General features: G+C 43.3%; 1 protein-coding gene across 2 annotated transcripts; it reads right to left on the minus strand.

The window, feature by feature from the left end:
- Window positions 1-712: 712 nt before the first annotated feature.
- RGS2 (regulator of G protein signaling 2) lies at window positions 713-6,568 on the minus strand. Of its 2 annotated transcripts, XM_083745962.1 has the most exons (6): window positions 5,578-6,560; window positions 4,837-5,532; window positions 4,508-4,789; window positions 4,328-4,389; window positions 2,913-3,079; window positions 713-1,766 (listed from the first exon to the last, which is right to left on the minus strand). In XM_083745962.1, the coding sequence occupies exons 3-6, from the start codon at window positions 4,606-4,608 to the stop codon at window positions 1,575-1,577; spliced, it is 522 nt and encodes a 173-aa protein (XP_083602088.1). In that variant the 5' UTR covers window positions 4,609-4,789; window positions 4,837-5,532; window positions 5,578-6,560; the 3' UTR covers window positions 713-1,574. The 2 variants fall into 2 exon arrangements, with proteins under 2 accessions (XP_083602088.1, XP_083602087.1); XM_083745961.1 differs by lacking the exon at window positions 4,837-5,532 and having other exon boundaries at window positions 4,508-4,609; window positions 6,398-6,568.
- Between the last annotated feature and the right edge of the window lie 8,573 nt (window positions 6,569-15,141).

Genomic DNA, 15,141 nt, shown 5'->3' on the forward strand with positions numbered 1-15,141 from the left:
GCCTTCAGATGTCTTCTAAAAGTCTGGTAGTTGTTGTTCTCTTTGACATCTGGTGGGAGGGCGTTCCACATGGCAGGTGCAACTACCGAGAAAGCCCTCTGCCTGGTTCCCTGTAACTTGGCTTATCGCAATGAGGGAACCACCAGAAGGCCCTCAGTGCTGGACCTCAGTGTCCGGGCTGAACGATGGGGGTGGAGACGCTCCTTCAGGTATACTGGGCCGAGGCCATTTAGGGTTTTAAAGGTCAGCACCAACACTTTGAATTGTGCTCAGAAACATACTGGGAGCCAGTGTAGGTCTTTCAAGCTCTTTCAAACCGTCCTCTATTTGAAATGTTTTTTTTCTAAGCAGGCACACAAACCACCAGGACTTTCCCACTGGGGTGCAGTGTACTGCATTGCTTATATATTTATTACTTCAGTTTTGAAAGAATTTGTATTTCTCACATTGCTTCCTTTTGGTTGGGATTTCTAAACCTCTTAAACGTATATAAATTGGCAGTATACTAACAGTATTTCTGCTTAAATCATCAAAAGAAGGCTCTTCCTGCGGGAAGCTTGGAACAAAAGAGTTTGCTAATTTCTCAACATCACTGCATTGCAGGTTTAATCGCCTTGGTTTTAAGGGGCTTATCCTTTGAAATATGTTTTGATGTCAATAGCCCACCTCCCCCCCCCAACCACCAGGAGTAGAAGAAAAGAGTGCACTAATGTTCTAGTAAAATAAAAATAATTTATTAAAACATATCTGCTCTTCAAAAGGACAACTTCACTGAAGTTTGTCCTCAAGTCAGTACTTTCAGCATGGGTAGGAGTGTTCAACACAACCAGAGTCTACCTAAACACACACACATACACATCTACAGTTGTTGTTTTAAGTCTGGGCTAAGTTCTGCTCCATCTGCACCTTCAATGCAGGCAAACTTTGACCCCAGTTAACCAGCCAGTCAGCATGCTCTGTTTTAAGTCAGTCATCTCTGCATGAAATGTTAACAGTTAACGTCAGAATTTATGTTGAGCAGTCGCACATCTGTGCAGAGATGCAAGCTCTGTAGGGAACCCGCATGAGGAACCCTATAAATTATTATATGCTGCCAGTTGTTTAGGAAAAGTAGAGACAGCGAAATATTCAAAGCATTTTCCATGTCCCAGAAAAAGTCGGTCTGCACAGAGCTACTCCAGAGCTTATTTACTTTAAGCAAGGGAGGCTTGCTATCTGGCTTAAGAGTGTCAACGCATCCATGTTGATAGATGGATCTGGATGACCCAAAATGCGTCAGACGCTCCTTGCCAACAGCATCTTTTTAATGAATTTTCCCTAGTAACTGGCCAGCAGTTTCACTTGGGTTTTCCTTGTGGACTATATTATTGCAGCGTGCTGGAATCTGAGAACTGCCAGAGTCAATATATGCCCATCCTCCATGGAAACATATAAGTTACATTTGGGCAGATTTCCTGCACAGTCAGTTCATTTCAGTCCATCCAGCCTGCAAAGACATGGGCTTCCTCCTTAACGGAAAAAAAAAATGGCACTCTTTTCCGTTTTGCTTCTTCTTCCCTCCCGGACTTGGGAGTTCATGTCGCCTGAGGCTCCTTATGGATTGGCATTTTACACAACTCCTGGTAGAATTCAGACTCCAGGAACCGTGGATAGGCATTATTCTCCATCAAACTGTAGACTCTCTTCTGGGCTGTGCTGAAGCAAGTGTCTGTAGCCTCTTGGAGGTTCTGAGCAATGGTATTCTTGGTCTGAAAGTCTATGTTGATCTAAAATTAAAGGAAAGAAAGAACATGAATTGCCCATTCCGGATCAGACCCAAGGAATCATTTAACTGAAACCTCTACTCAACAGTGGCTAGCCAGCTGCCTTGAGAAATTTACGAAGATGAGTATCCTTCACCTGTTGCTTACTCCCAGGATCTAATAATCTCAGGTAAACTGCCTCTTAATTTGGAGGCTGCATTCAACTGCTGTGACAAATGGCAACTGACAGAGAAATTCAGGAATGCATATAGGCCTAACTGTTTTCAGGTCATCAAAGCCAAAAGTCATTGCACCCCCTCTTGCAACTAGGAACTGTGTTCCAGCATGCTCATATATTTCTACAAGAAGGCCAAGCAATTTGTGGAAGAGCAGAATTCTCCTATCCCTCTGTACTGCAAACACCGGTAGAATGAATATAGCTTGTGAGTGGTGGCATTTTTTCTTTGGTACAGATTAAGGGGAGCTACAAACCCACCAGACTCATGGTAGCCAAGATTAGGGCCGGTGGTTTTAATACCAGTGGGATTTTAACTGGGTAAATGATGCTACTTTTTCTACTAGTAAAATATTTTGCACCAGTCATGTAACATAATGCTTTGCTGTGTACAGACTCTGCAGGAAAGTCCCTTGTTGTGGTATGCTGCTACTTATATTAAGTGCTACCTAAAAATTGGATGTATTGGGGTCTGTTAAGTTTCCCCTAGCCTTCACCTTAATGAGAATGTGATGTCCACTTTGGTAAGTTACAATCTCACAGCCCAAGTACATGTAGGGCCGATTTTAAGTTGCATTTTTCCTTTAACTGTCAACTCTAGACGAGGAGAATTGTACACGGAAACCAATATATCAGAACTGCCAGATCTGTATGGATTTAGACAAGAGTTCTGAAGCAGGCGTTTATAGAGTAGCGTTCCCACAAGCTGGTGTTCTAGATATTTTAGACTTCAGACATCATCAGTCCCAGCCAGCCTGCCCAATGATTAGGTATTTTGGTAGTTGTAGTCCAAAATATCTGGAAACCACCATATTGAGGAAGGATACTATAAAATCTGCTCACAGACTAAACTTTCTTGTGGATTCTCAGTTATGATACAGTTGTTTTCCAAGTTGATTTCTTCCCTGGGAGTAAATTACAAAATTTCTGCTTACCTCTTTGGGAGCTTCCTTTTCAATAAAGTCGCTGTAAATCTTCTTCGCCTTGGCGGTCATTTTCTGTGGGGACTTCGTTTTCTTGAAATCCTCACAAGCCAGCCAGAAGTCAATGTTCTCTTCACAAAACTCAGATTTCAAGAATGCTCTGAACGCTGCCAGACCATCTACAAAGGAAGGTGAAAGAGATGGATTAGCTCAAAACATCCCAGGAATGCTGTGTGTATATATGCATTACGTCTCTCTTGTTCACTCTGCAACTTCCTCGGATCATTTAAATAAAAAGTACCAGAACTCGCCCCCATTTAAAAAAACAAAAAACCCCGGAGTATGAGGAATCTATTCTGTATCGTATTTTTTAAAGCAACTTGTGTTCTTTTCCAAGAAGCCTTGAAAGTGAAAGCAGGGAAAACATTCTACAATTTCTCTCCTGCTGTTTTGAAATTGCATATTAACCTTTAGATGTTTATGGAACTTCTGGAAGGTATCTGCAATGGAAAGGCTGACTCAAGAGTTCACTTGGCAGCAAACGCCATATAACTAATGAGAAGTCTGCATTTTTTCATTAGCTTAGCATGTAAAGGCATAGCTGCAGAGTGAACTGAGCTCCCATACAGGAGCTCATAGAGGAACAGGAGCTTTGAATTGAACTAATAATGGGCACCTCTCTCTCATATGGAGACTCTTAAATGCAGCGCTCTAGTGGAAAAGACTACATTTTAAGCCAGTGGTGCTACATCTGCATATAGCACAGAAAGCCCAAACAGTAATGGACATTAACTGAAGTTGGAGGGCAATTGGCACCCCATAATAATCAGCTACTTGGCAGGTGCCTATTGGAAAAACCTGGATCACCCATCAAGGCATTTTGCAATCAGCCAGAGAAGTACACAGGAGATTACAAGAATGGATTTTTAACAGCACCCAGCTGCTCTGCACGGCACATGCAAGACTAAGGGTTAGTGGAGCCTGAATCTGTGCACAAGTGAATCTGTGCACAACTGCTTTACTGTCCCATAGTGTGATCAATTGCAGGGCTTTTAAACAAGACTTTTCCTACAGCGTGCAAGCACCGCTCAGCACACTGCCTTGCCACGTGCAGGAAGAAACGGCTCTCTCTTTTCTTCACTGCAGATGTCTATCCTCCAGCTTACATAGTTCTAAAGGAATGCAAAACCAGCTAAAAATACAGGCTAGTTATGGAACTGCAAAACAGGAGAGCTCTTGCCATGGGAAGCGCTGTGGAGTTATGCCTGGATAGAATCGTGCTTTCTAGGAATATGGGTCCCAAAGCAGCCACAAACGCCCATGGGAACAGCTAACTCCTATCTTGCAAAGCATCTTTTCCAGGAGAACCCTCACAAAAGGAGCCACTATTCTTGTGTGTTAAAGTCCTGCTCATTAAATGAACTTACATTTGTTAGCAAGCAGCTCATCAAATGCTTCCGACCATAGCTGGGCTTCCTCGGGAGACGGCCTGGAAGAACAGGAGAAAAATAGGACGATTATTATTATTACTGCTTTAGTCGCCTATTGCATAGATTTTAAAAAATAAAAATAAAAAATCCACTGGTGAGAAAAAGTGAGATGCATACCTAAGAATTGCCTTTTGCTGCCCTTTCTTGTTGGCCTTTGCAGTGGTAGAACTGGAAGAGTTCTGCAGGAAGTAACTCAGCCGTGATTTCCAATCTTTCATGCTAAAAGAAAACAAAGAAAAATCAAGTTCAATTAACTGTACCCTTTGATTTTAAAGTGCAAAGAAGTCTGAATCTGTGGCTAATTAACATAAACTGAGTTCTGTTTGCTTAACAAAATTCCCAGATTTTAATCTAGCACTCGATTTATGCCCAATAACTTCTTTTATCTCTGTAACCCAGCTGAGCTTCACACCTCAAGGGGTTTCATGACTGACAAATGTGTGAACAGACTTCCACTGAAAAGCATTATGCTTGAGCACTGGTGGCCCATTCAAGCACATGCAAGTTAGTTCTTGCATATTCATTATTTGCTGAATGCATCTGCAAGACAACAAGGACCAATTACTGAGAACAATTTCAGCAGGATCAGAGATAATTTCTGAGAATAGGGAGTTCAATGCAATCATTTATTTCTTTTAATTACTTGCTCATGCCTCTTTCCCTTCACACAAAATGCTAGACTTGTGAGAATTAAGTTGCAGACTCCCTGTTAGTAGGATATGTGTGTGTGTGTGTGTGTTAAAATTAATCTTATGCATGCTTTCTTGGAAGTAAATTCTGCTAACTCTAACAAGAGGACACAATGGATCAGGTTCTAAATCTCGCTTTCCTGGTATCTGGAAATATCACTCGGGCTTTCAATACAGTACTAAAAAATATTTGCATGCTGCAGCTGATCTAATATTAGTACAATACTGCAAAATATCCAGATTGATTCTGCAGAAGGTGGACAGCCAAGCCAACCTTGGCAACTCTATCCTGTAGCCAGGAGATGGCAGAATGCATTTTAAACCATGCCAAGCAGCAGATACCATTTATAGGTTTTTCGATTTTGCACAACAGGCATGCCCTGCAATATTTGAAAGACAATACTGACTTATTTTTTTAAAAAGCACAAGGCTCCAAACTTCAGCTGCTTTTTGCTCCAGTGGGGGAAAACTTGTTTCACCAAGGGTTGGAGGAAGTACGACTGAATTGCATACTTCCTCCTCACGCTAAAACAAATGAAAAGACCCCTTTGAAAGGATCGATCGTCTCTCATATGCGCCAATTCTCAGTTCTTCATTCAGAATGTTTGCGGATCAGACTTCACAAAGAGATTCTTTTCCCATCCGGAATACAAAACTCCCGAGGCAACAGGATGCTAGGGTGCTTAAGTGCATGCAAAAACACGCTTTGTTAAGACTGAAACGCAACACGGCTTGGAATGAAAGACGATCCAGCCACAGCGAAGCACTTTTAAGCCCCAGTCATTCCCATAGGAAGAGTATTTAGCCGCAATTCCTGGGAGCTTGTGGGGCGCTGCAAATTCCTGCCACCCTACACACGTTTTCTATTAAGTCTCGCTGCAATCAGTAAGGAAACTTAAGGCAGAACTGTAAGAGAGCACTCTAGGACATTCCCAACGGTCCTTTGCAAAACTGTTTCATGCCTGTCCCCAAAATCAACCACACCTGCAAGCCTTATAGACTACGCTCCGCCGGTGCCGGACAGTGCAAGCCTCTGAGCTGCACAGAACCCTTCGCCCCAAACCGCTCTGCCTAACTCCCTAAACTTGCAACCAAAAACCGTAAGAAACTAAAACGAAACCAGAAGAAAAGAATGCACAGCATCCGCGGGGGGGGGGGATCCCTTTTACCACCTCCAGGATTAAGAGCAGAACTTTGCTCTAGCACGAAACATTCCGATCCAAAAAAAAAGAAATGTGGTTTAAAAGTAGCCCCTTCTTCCTAAAAGAGTACCTGCCTTTCTAATGGTCACCCGTTGGATTTTTGCCTTTTAACTTACATGGTTCTCTTCATCTTCCCCTTTTTCTCTTCTTTGCTTTGGCAGTTGCTGGCGCTCCTCTCCATTGGGCTGCAGTTGTGCTGGAGAGCCAGAAACATTGCACTCTGCATAATCGGAATTTCCGCTTCGAGGTGCTTCCCCGAGCTCTGCTGCGAGATACTGTAACTGCGCTTTAGCCGAGGCTCGCCTTTTATATAGAGGAAGGCAGGCGAGGGCGGGGTTTCGGCCTCACGCCTTCCGCGCGCTGATTCGCTTTAGCGCAAGGGACACAAGCCAAGGACGCCTCCCAACCCAGGCGCTCGCCAGCCAGGCTCTGACGCAGGCAGTGCGCTCCCGTCTTGCACAAAAGCAGCCGGGCTGGTGCAAGCGCTTCCCTCCCCTCTTGCAATGCTTAATCTTTTGTTCTCTCCCCCCCCCTTAACAACAAAAAAAGACTTTTGAAAGACTTGGCTTTTTTTGGCAGCTGGAAACGGGCGAAAAATAGACCTCACGAGCCGCTTGCAAATTGGGGATACGGTTGCAGGAGATAAAAATATTCCGGTGACTTTTCTGTTTTGCAGCTAGGTGGATGGCGAGAGCCTTATATGGTGTTGATTTCATTTTATGAGGAGAGAACTTGCAAGAGATGGGAGCGGGGCTGGGATGGACCCGCACATTTTAAATATCGGTAAATTCCCACCCACCTTTCATCAACAGCCTCAGATACTGAAACACACCGGGGAATAACACCCTGTGATATTTTTAGGTAACAGTTTCTAGGATCGTGCACGTTTAGGTTGCAATCCGTTATACGCATTTACCTGGCATTAAGTGCCACAAAAACCAGCGGGGTTTACTTCTGAGTAGACATGGATAGAATTGCATTAGCTAGTGCACGTTTCTGCCCCTTTTCAAAGATACCTGCGATAAACCTTGCCAAAACGATATTTGTAGGACAAGCATCTCTTAAAGCACTAGCTCCTGGAAATGCATTTTGAACCTAGGCTGGAATGGATTTTGCTCCCTTCCTTTTTGGTGGGTAGTTTTGCACAACCTGCCTGTGCTTGTCTTTATCCCGTGTTGCTGTGTCTACCGAAAAATACTCCAATGAGCTACGAAATTTTCTTATACTTAACCTGTTCCCTGGATGGAACCGAGGTTGCAGCGAGCCTCAAAAACACATGCACACACAATACAATGCACATTTAGTCCGTTAGGAAACCAGGTCAGTTGGGGACATAGATCTGAACCAGGGTTCAGATTCCACTGCACCCCAAAGACTGATTACGGGCTTGATTTCAGACTGCGTATTCTCAGTGTTAGGTTCACATGTTCACAAGAGAAATGACAACTGAGACCTGCAAAAAAGTAAAGTAAAGAAGGTTGCAGTGTCCTTTTCAGACAACTCTTCCAGGACACTCCATTTCAGCCACATAAGGCTTGGCACTCTGAGAATCATAATTAATTTGGTATTAGTGGGCTATATCAAGACACATTTTTCCTTCTCTCTTTGATCTCCACAAATCAGTTAATAGAATCCTGAATATTATTTTTTGTTAAAGGAGGGGGGCGCTCTTTAATTTCCCTTGTCTTTATGCTTGCCCTTTGCTCAGAAATCTGGATTTATTCCTTGCTATGAAGATCTTTGGCCAGCAGAGTCTGATCTGAGACTTTCGGTCTAACATCATTTAGGCATGTAGCATTTGACATTTCCCTTCCCTTCTTTACTACTTGTTTGTCCTGAAACTTTTCTCTGAGAGGATACGTTTTTTTATTTTTATATTTTAAAAAAGACAGGAAAAAAAGAGAAAATGCAGGGGGACATTTATTGCTGGAGTATTATATAACGCAAAATAGTTGCATGCTGAAAGGCAAAACCTCAGCCTTGTCTCACTGTCGCTTCCACTACTGCTTTCTCCAGACACTGACTGCAAAATGTTGCATCAGAATCAGCCCACAGTGAGAAAGCTTGTCTCGGTTTTTGAGCAGTTGGGAAAATACCAGCTACCGTGGGAAAGAGTAGCAATGTCATGTTGTAGAGGAGTGGGCACAATAATCCCCTAGGTGAACTTTTCACCCAACTTGGATGGCTTCAAAGAAGGATTAGGACAAATTCATAGAGGGTCAGGCTCTCAGTGGCTACCAGCCAAGCCGGCTATATTCTACTGCCACTGTTGGAGGCAGCATTCCTTTGAATGCCAACCGCTGGGACTCCCAAGTGGGGCGAATGCCTTTAGAATAATAGAATTGCAGAGTGGAAGGGACCCTGAGGATCATCTAGTCCAACCCCCTGCGGGAATATGCAGCTATCCCATACAAGGATTGAACCTGCAACCTTGGCATTTTCAGCACAACACTCTGGCCTTGTTGCACTCAGGTCATGCGTTCAGGCTTTTCAAAGGCAGCTGGTTATTATTTTTATTTTATTTATATCCATTAGTCACTTTACCAATAAACAAAATGACACAAAGTGACTTACAAAAACAACAGAAATATTAAAACCAATGAACAAACACAATGTATAGAAGCAACAACAAAAAAAAATTAAACACATTGACACAAGACAAATCTAGCAGATCCTAAAAAGCTACAAATTCTTAAAAGCACTTCAAGTTAAAGGTAAAGGACCCCTGGATGGCTAAGTCCAGGCAAAGGTGACTATGGGGTTGCGGCACTCATCTCACTTTCAGGCCAAGGGAGCCGGTGTTTGTCCACAGGCAGCTTTCCGGATCATGTGGCCAGCATGACTAAACTGCTTCTGGTGCAACAGAACACCGTGATGGAAACCAGAGCTCATGGAAACACCATTTACCTTCCCGCTGCAGCGGTACCGATTTATCTACTTGTACTGGCATGTTTTTGAACTGCTGGGTTGGCAGGAGCTGGGACAGAGCAATGGGAGTTCACCCGTTGCAGGGATTTGAACCACCAACCTTCTGATTGGCAGTCCCAAGAGGCTCAGTGGTTTAGACCACAGCACCACCTGTGTCAAAAGCCTGGGTTAAAAGAGAAGGCTCCAGGTGAACCTCCTGGATTAGAATATTCCACAAGTGGGGAGCCACCGCTGAAAAGGCCCTTCTTATATTGCCACCCCGTGGACCCGACATAGAAGCGGCACATGGAGTCGGGGTTCAGATAAGGATTGCACGCCTGGGGATATTGGAGTCCTGAGTAATGTTAGGTTTCATAGGTAAAAAACCATCCCTTTGATCTGAGCCTAGAAATGGCTTGGTAGCCAGTGCATCGGGTCAGGATTGGTGTTATATACTCAGAGCAGCTTGAATCGTGCACGAACTGCAGTTTCCATACTGTCTTCAAAGGCAGTGCTTTGTATCACACATGTCCAGCTAGGGGTGTAGTTGGGCCACCAGTCAAAGCTGATGGAAGGAAATCTGTGCTACTTAAGACCACCTGAGCCTCAAGCAACAGTGATAGATCCAGTAGTACCATCTACTCCAGGGGTTGGCAAGGCTTACTGAGCATGGGCCGGATCACTCCCGTGGAGATCCTCTGTGGGCCAGACCAGCTCAGTGCAACACCAGAAATCGTGTCTGTGGATGTCTACGGCACTGGAAATCCATTATGCGCATGCCCAGACACCAAAGATTGTGCCTGCGTAGAAGCGATTTTCGGCGTCTGGGCATGCACAGAAGCAATTTCCAGAGCCGCGGAAGAGGCTGCATTGCACTGGTTTAGCGCAGCACGTGGGGAGTCGCCAAGCAGGCGGCTCGGTTCGGGGGCGGCTCGGGGCCAGTTAAATGGCCTCCGTGGGCTGCTTCTGGTCCATGGGCCTTAGGTGGCCGACCCCTGATCTACTCCTTCAAGCGTAGGCCACCTCCCATCCATCTGGCCTAGGGAACCAATCTTTTCTTTTCCTTTTCTTTTTTTAAAGAAAAGATTTTATTGGAATTTTCTTTTTTGCTTTTTTTCTGAGAAGAGTTTGGATTTGATATCCCGCTTTATCACTACCCTAAGGAGTCTCAAAGCGGCTAACAATCTCCTTTTCCCTTCCTCCCCCACAACAAACACTCTGTGAGGTGAGTGAGGCTGAGAGACTTCAGAGAAGTGTGACTAGCCCAGGGTCACCCAGCAGCTGCATGTGGAGGAGCAGGGAAGCGAACCCGGTTCCCCAGATTATGAGTCCACTGTTCTGAAGCACTACACCACACTGGCTCATGATTTTATTGGGTTTTTACAGTTTTATATTCAATCAAATAACACAATATAACATTTATCATATAAAAGAAAACGAACACCCCCCACCCCAGTGACTTCCCTCAACTTCCCCCTCTGGTTCTTTAAAATATTTACTACTTCTGCTGAATTATTATCTTCGTTTTATAATCTTACACCTTTATGCTCTTATTTTCTTATCAGTTTTATACCAAATTTTCCTTCATGATTACATCTTACAGTCAATTTCATTCCATGTTGTCCTTACTTAACCTTTTCTCTGATTTTCTTGTAAGTGTTTAATCAAACTCTGCTAGTGGGTCCATTGTATTTCTGTAAAAACAACATAAAAGGGGGAACCAGTCTTTTCTTGATTAAGCTTCTGTTGGCCATTGTTGTTATAGGCTGATCCACAGGCACTTCTTAAATTCTTAACTCGATTGCCTTGGAACAACTCAACAATTCCCCGCAGACCCAGTGGGAGTAAGTGACCAACTATGAATGGATTTTATGTAGTTTATGGGGGGTGAGTACACTCAGCCAGTGCCCCGGACCTGAACAATTGCCTCCTAAGGATTAAAGGTAAAAAGGGTAAGTAATAAAGCCTGCCAGTAGATGGTTGAGCAATCTCTCTCAGGCTTGGCTAATTGACATGTGACAAAACTTGGAAGTGAGAACAACCACCCATTTATTAAGAGCAGACAAACCAGTTGGGCTTAAAATAGGAACAACCTGAAACCTAGCTCTAAACCTTACCCAGAATAGAACAAATGGAAAGGTTGGGAGTCATGCACGTAACTAAAGACAACTCCTGATCATTCTAACTTCCTGTAATCCTAACACAGGCCTCCCTTCTGCTGTTATTTTCAGTGGCTTTTAGCGCTCCTTGACTTTCTGCACTTTTCAAGAGCCATTTGGCTTGATTTTCAAGTTCCCTTCTATTTCTCTTCATTTGGAACTACCTTGTCAATTGTTGCTATTACTATTATTATTATTAGTAGTATCATTATTAAAAAGGAACATTTCTTTTTCCGGGTGTGTAAAGATGATAAAGTCCCAACCAGAGAAGAATGGCAGATTACCGTAAATTGATGGATTATGCCGAAATGGCAAAAATGGCCGGAAGGATCAGAAATCAGGAAGACCAAAATCTGAAGAAGGAATGAGGAAAAATTATAATTTATCTTAAAAACAGTTAAAATGGTTAGTAGTATTGGAATAACACTTGTAGGTTAATGGTGAGTTTTGGATATAATGGAGGTGTAAAAGATTTGGATTATTATTATAGATGCAGGAGGAAATGACCCACAAAGGGGAGGAGAGAAGTCCAGCAGATTCTCTGTTGTTGTTGTTTAGTCATTTAGTCGTGTCCGACTCTTCGTGACCCCATGGACCAGAGCACGCCAGGCACTCCTGTCTTCCACTGCCTCCCGCAGTTTGGTCAAACTCATGTTAGTAGCTTCGAGAACACTGTCCAACCATCTCGACCTCTGTCGTCCCCTTCTCCTTGTGCCCTCCATCTTTCCCAACATCAGGGTCTTTTCCAGGGAGTCTTCTCTTCTCATGAGGTGGCCAAAGTATTGGAGCCATGATCTGTTCTTCCAGTGAGCACTCAGGGCTGATTTCCTTAAGAATGGAATCTTGCTTTTATGATGTATCTTGCTTTTATGATGTGTGTTGGATATGCAATTGTAAAACTTTAATTTGAAAAAAACAAATAAATATTTTTTTTTAAATAACAATTTTATTTAATTAATGAAATAAGAAACGAAACTTCACTGATTAACTGACAAAAGAGCAAAGTAGAAATAATGGTGACATCATTTCCTTCCATTCCTGTGCAGTCAAGCTACCGTATATCCCCTACAGTCATACCTCTGGTTGCGAATGTGATCCGTGTGGGAGGAACGTTCGCAACCCGCAGCATTCACAGGCAGAAGCGCCACGTCCGCGCACGTGCGTGACGCGATTCGGTGTTTCTGCGCATACGCGAGCACAGAAACCCGGAAGTAACCTGTTCCAGTACTTCCGGGTTCTGCATGGTCTGCTACCCGAAAATGCGCAACCCCCAGCGTTCGTAACCCAAGGTATGACTGTATTAGGGTAATGGCTTGTTCCATACAGCTTTTATAGAAATACTAGAAGATGCTCTGGAATTGCTGTGGCTCAACTCTACCTGCTACAGCTTGTAATGCGTGATTGCAGGCAAATGGCTAATAGTTTGTTGCAACACATTCACAAGCCATCCATTAGTCCTCTTCCCCATTCCTTAATTAAAATAAATAAATTGATTTAAAAAAAACCTGTATCACAGAAAGAGACTCACTGCTGCTTGCTTGTTTTCTCTATCAAGGTCACAAAGCAACAAAGACTAAACTAAACAAGCTTTTCAAAGTAGGAAACACTCCCTGTTGCTTATCTGGCCTTCAGGGACACAGGACACAGCTCTGAGTTTGTTGTTGTTGTTTAGTCGTTTAGTTGTGTCCGACTCTTCGTGACCCCATGGACCAGAGCACGCCAGGCACTCCTGTCTTCCACTGCCTCCCGCAGTTTTGTCAAACTCATGCTGGTAGCTTCAAGAACACTGTCCAACCATCTCGTCCTCTGTCGTTCTCTTCTCCTTGTGCCCTCCATCTTTCCCAACATCAGGGTCTTTTCCAGGGAGTCTTGTCTTCTCATGAGGTGGCCAAAGTATTGGAGCCTCAGCTTCAGGATCTGTCCTTCCAGTGAGCACTCAGGGCTGATTTCCTTAAGAATGGAGAGGTTTGAAATTCTTGCAGTCCATGGGACTCTCAAGAGTCTCCTCCAGCACCATAATTCAAAAGCATCAATTCTTCGGCAATCAGCCTTCTTGATGGTCCAGCTTTCACTTCCATACATCACTACTGGGAAAACCATAGCTTTTACTATACGGACCTTTGTCGGCAAGGCGATGTCTTTACTTTTTAAGATGCTGTTTAGGCTCTGAGTATACTCAGAACCAATGCACAATTCTGATAGTCTAATTCAGGGTTTCCTAGCTGTTTTTGGACTACAATTCCCATTATGCCTGACTTGCTAGCTAGGAAACCCTGGTCTCACACTGCCACACAGGACTTGTTTTTGCCATAGTCCTGATTACTTCAATATCTGCCACATTGGCCGTGCTGGGCTTCCATACCAGAGCCGACTTTCCGGCAGCCCAATCAACCACATGCTATTTCTGCAGGGAGACAACTTTAGGGTTGGCTGAGTGGTGAAGAAAGCTGATTGGCCACAGAACAGAAAAATTGTTTGACATTTTCAGTGAGTGGGCTGTGCCCCTGCCTCCAATTACTGTGATGTGTGCATGGCATGTTTTATCTTGTATTTTATTCTGGGAACTGCTCTGAGATCTTTTGATGAAGATATATAAAATTGATTGATTGATTGATTGATTGATATTCCAGAGCAGGAGTTTGGCATCTATAACCCTCCAGATATTGCTGGACTGCAACTCCCATAATCTCTGAGCATTGGCAGATGAGAATTGTTGTCCAATCTCATCTAAGAACAGATCTCCCCATCTCTGGGTCTGGAGTAATAAGCAGGAAACAGGTTTTCAACACATAAAAAAAACACTACAATTTAAACCGGAGGAGGGGAACTTCCTGATGTCACCGGACTACAACTCCTTGCCCACTGGCTGTGATGTCTGTGGCTGCGGGGATTGGAGAGTAGAAACATCTGGAAAATAATAGAGATGGAGAGGCTGAAGATGAATGCATCAAGATAGAGGCTTCAAGTTCTTGTCTGGCCATGAAAAAGTTGCTTTCTTTCACCCAACTTACAGAGCTGCAAGGTTACTGCGAGTCGCCCTGATGATCTGGCACCATAACATGATAAAACAGACGTGTGAAATTCAGCAACCGCAAACATTTCTTTAAAAAAGAAAAGAAACAGCCAACCTCTGCTATCTATAAAAAGCACTCTTATTTGCATTGTGTCCCAATGGCCTTTAGTTCTGCAGATGGTCATCTTCATAAGAAAAAGACACTAGAAAATAATAAATAAAGACACATTTGGAATTGACAAATTCTCTGGAAACTTTTCTTCCTTTGGAAAGCAAGCAATGTTTGACATCACCCAGGGGGAAATTTGGATCCTCATACATATTTGGCATCCTTTGGCGAAGGGAGTCTCTCACTGTGCCTTATATGTTTGCTTTACCATTTAACTGTATGCCTTTTTATTGCTCTTTTTCAATTAACCATAAAACTGAAAGTGCCTGTGAAAAAAGATTTTAACCATCTTTTTACAGAGGAGAACAGCAAACACATCTGTGGGAGTGGAGTCCGCTGAAAACAGGATTATGAAGATTTTATGTATATATATAAATCCACTTGAACACTGCTGACTCTGTTTATTAAAATAGAATTATATGGGCTTTCCTCTAGCACAGTTTTTAAATTAAAACAATATGGCAATAACATGGCTAGTTATAAATAGGTTATTGTATTTTTATTCTGAACTGTGGGCAATGTATGTTTTCTCCAATTAGAGCGGTTTGCTGCCGTTAAACATTTAAGGTTGCAATCCCATGCACAGTTGCCTGAAAGTCAGTCCTCTTGAAT

The sequence above is a fragment of the Podarcis gaigeae genome, assembly GCF_964106915.1.
Source record: "Podarcis gaigeae genome assembly, chromosome: 6".
Classification (NCBI taxonomy): domain Eukaryota; kingdom Metazoa; phylum Chordata; class Lepidosauria; order Squamata; family Lacertidae; genus Podarcis; species Podarcis gaigeae.

What these genes read in the sequence shown, in the direction of transcription:
- RGS2 (XM_083745961.1), bottom strand. Translation starts at nt 6,507, where the DNA reads ATGCAGAGTGCAATGTTTCTGGCTCTCCAGCACAACTGCAGCCCAATG. An exon ending in GGGAAGATGAAGAGAACCAT is followed by an intron (nt 4,610 to 6,397) that starts GTAAGTTAAAAG and finishes GTTTTCTTTTAG; the next exon opens with CATGAAAGATTGGAAATCAC. An exon ending in CAGCAAAAGGCAATTCTTAG is followed by an intron (nt 4,390 to 4,507) that starts GTATGCATCTCA and finishes CTGTTCTTCCAG; the next exon opens with GCCGTCTCCCGAGGAAGCCC.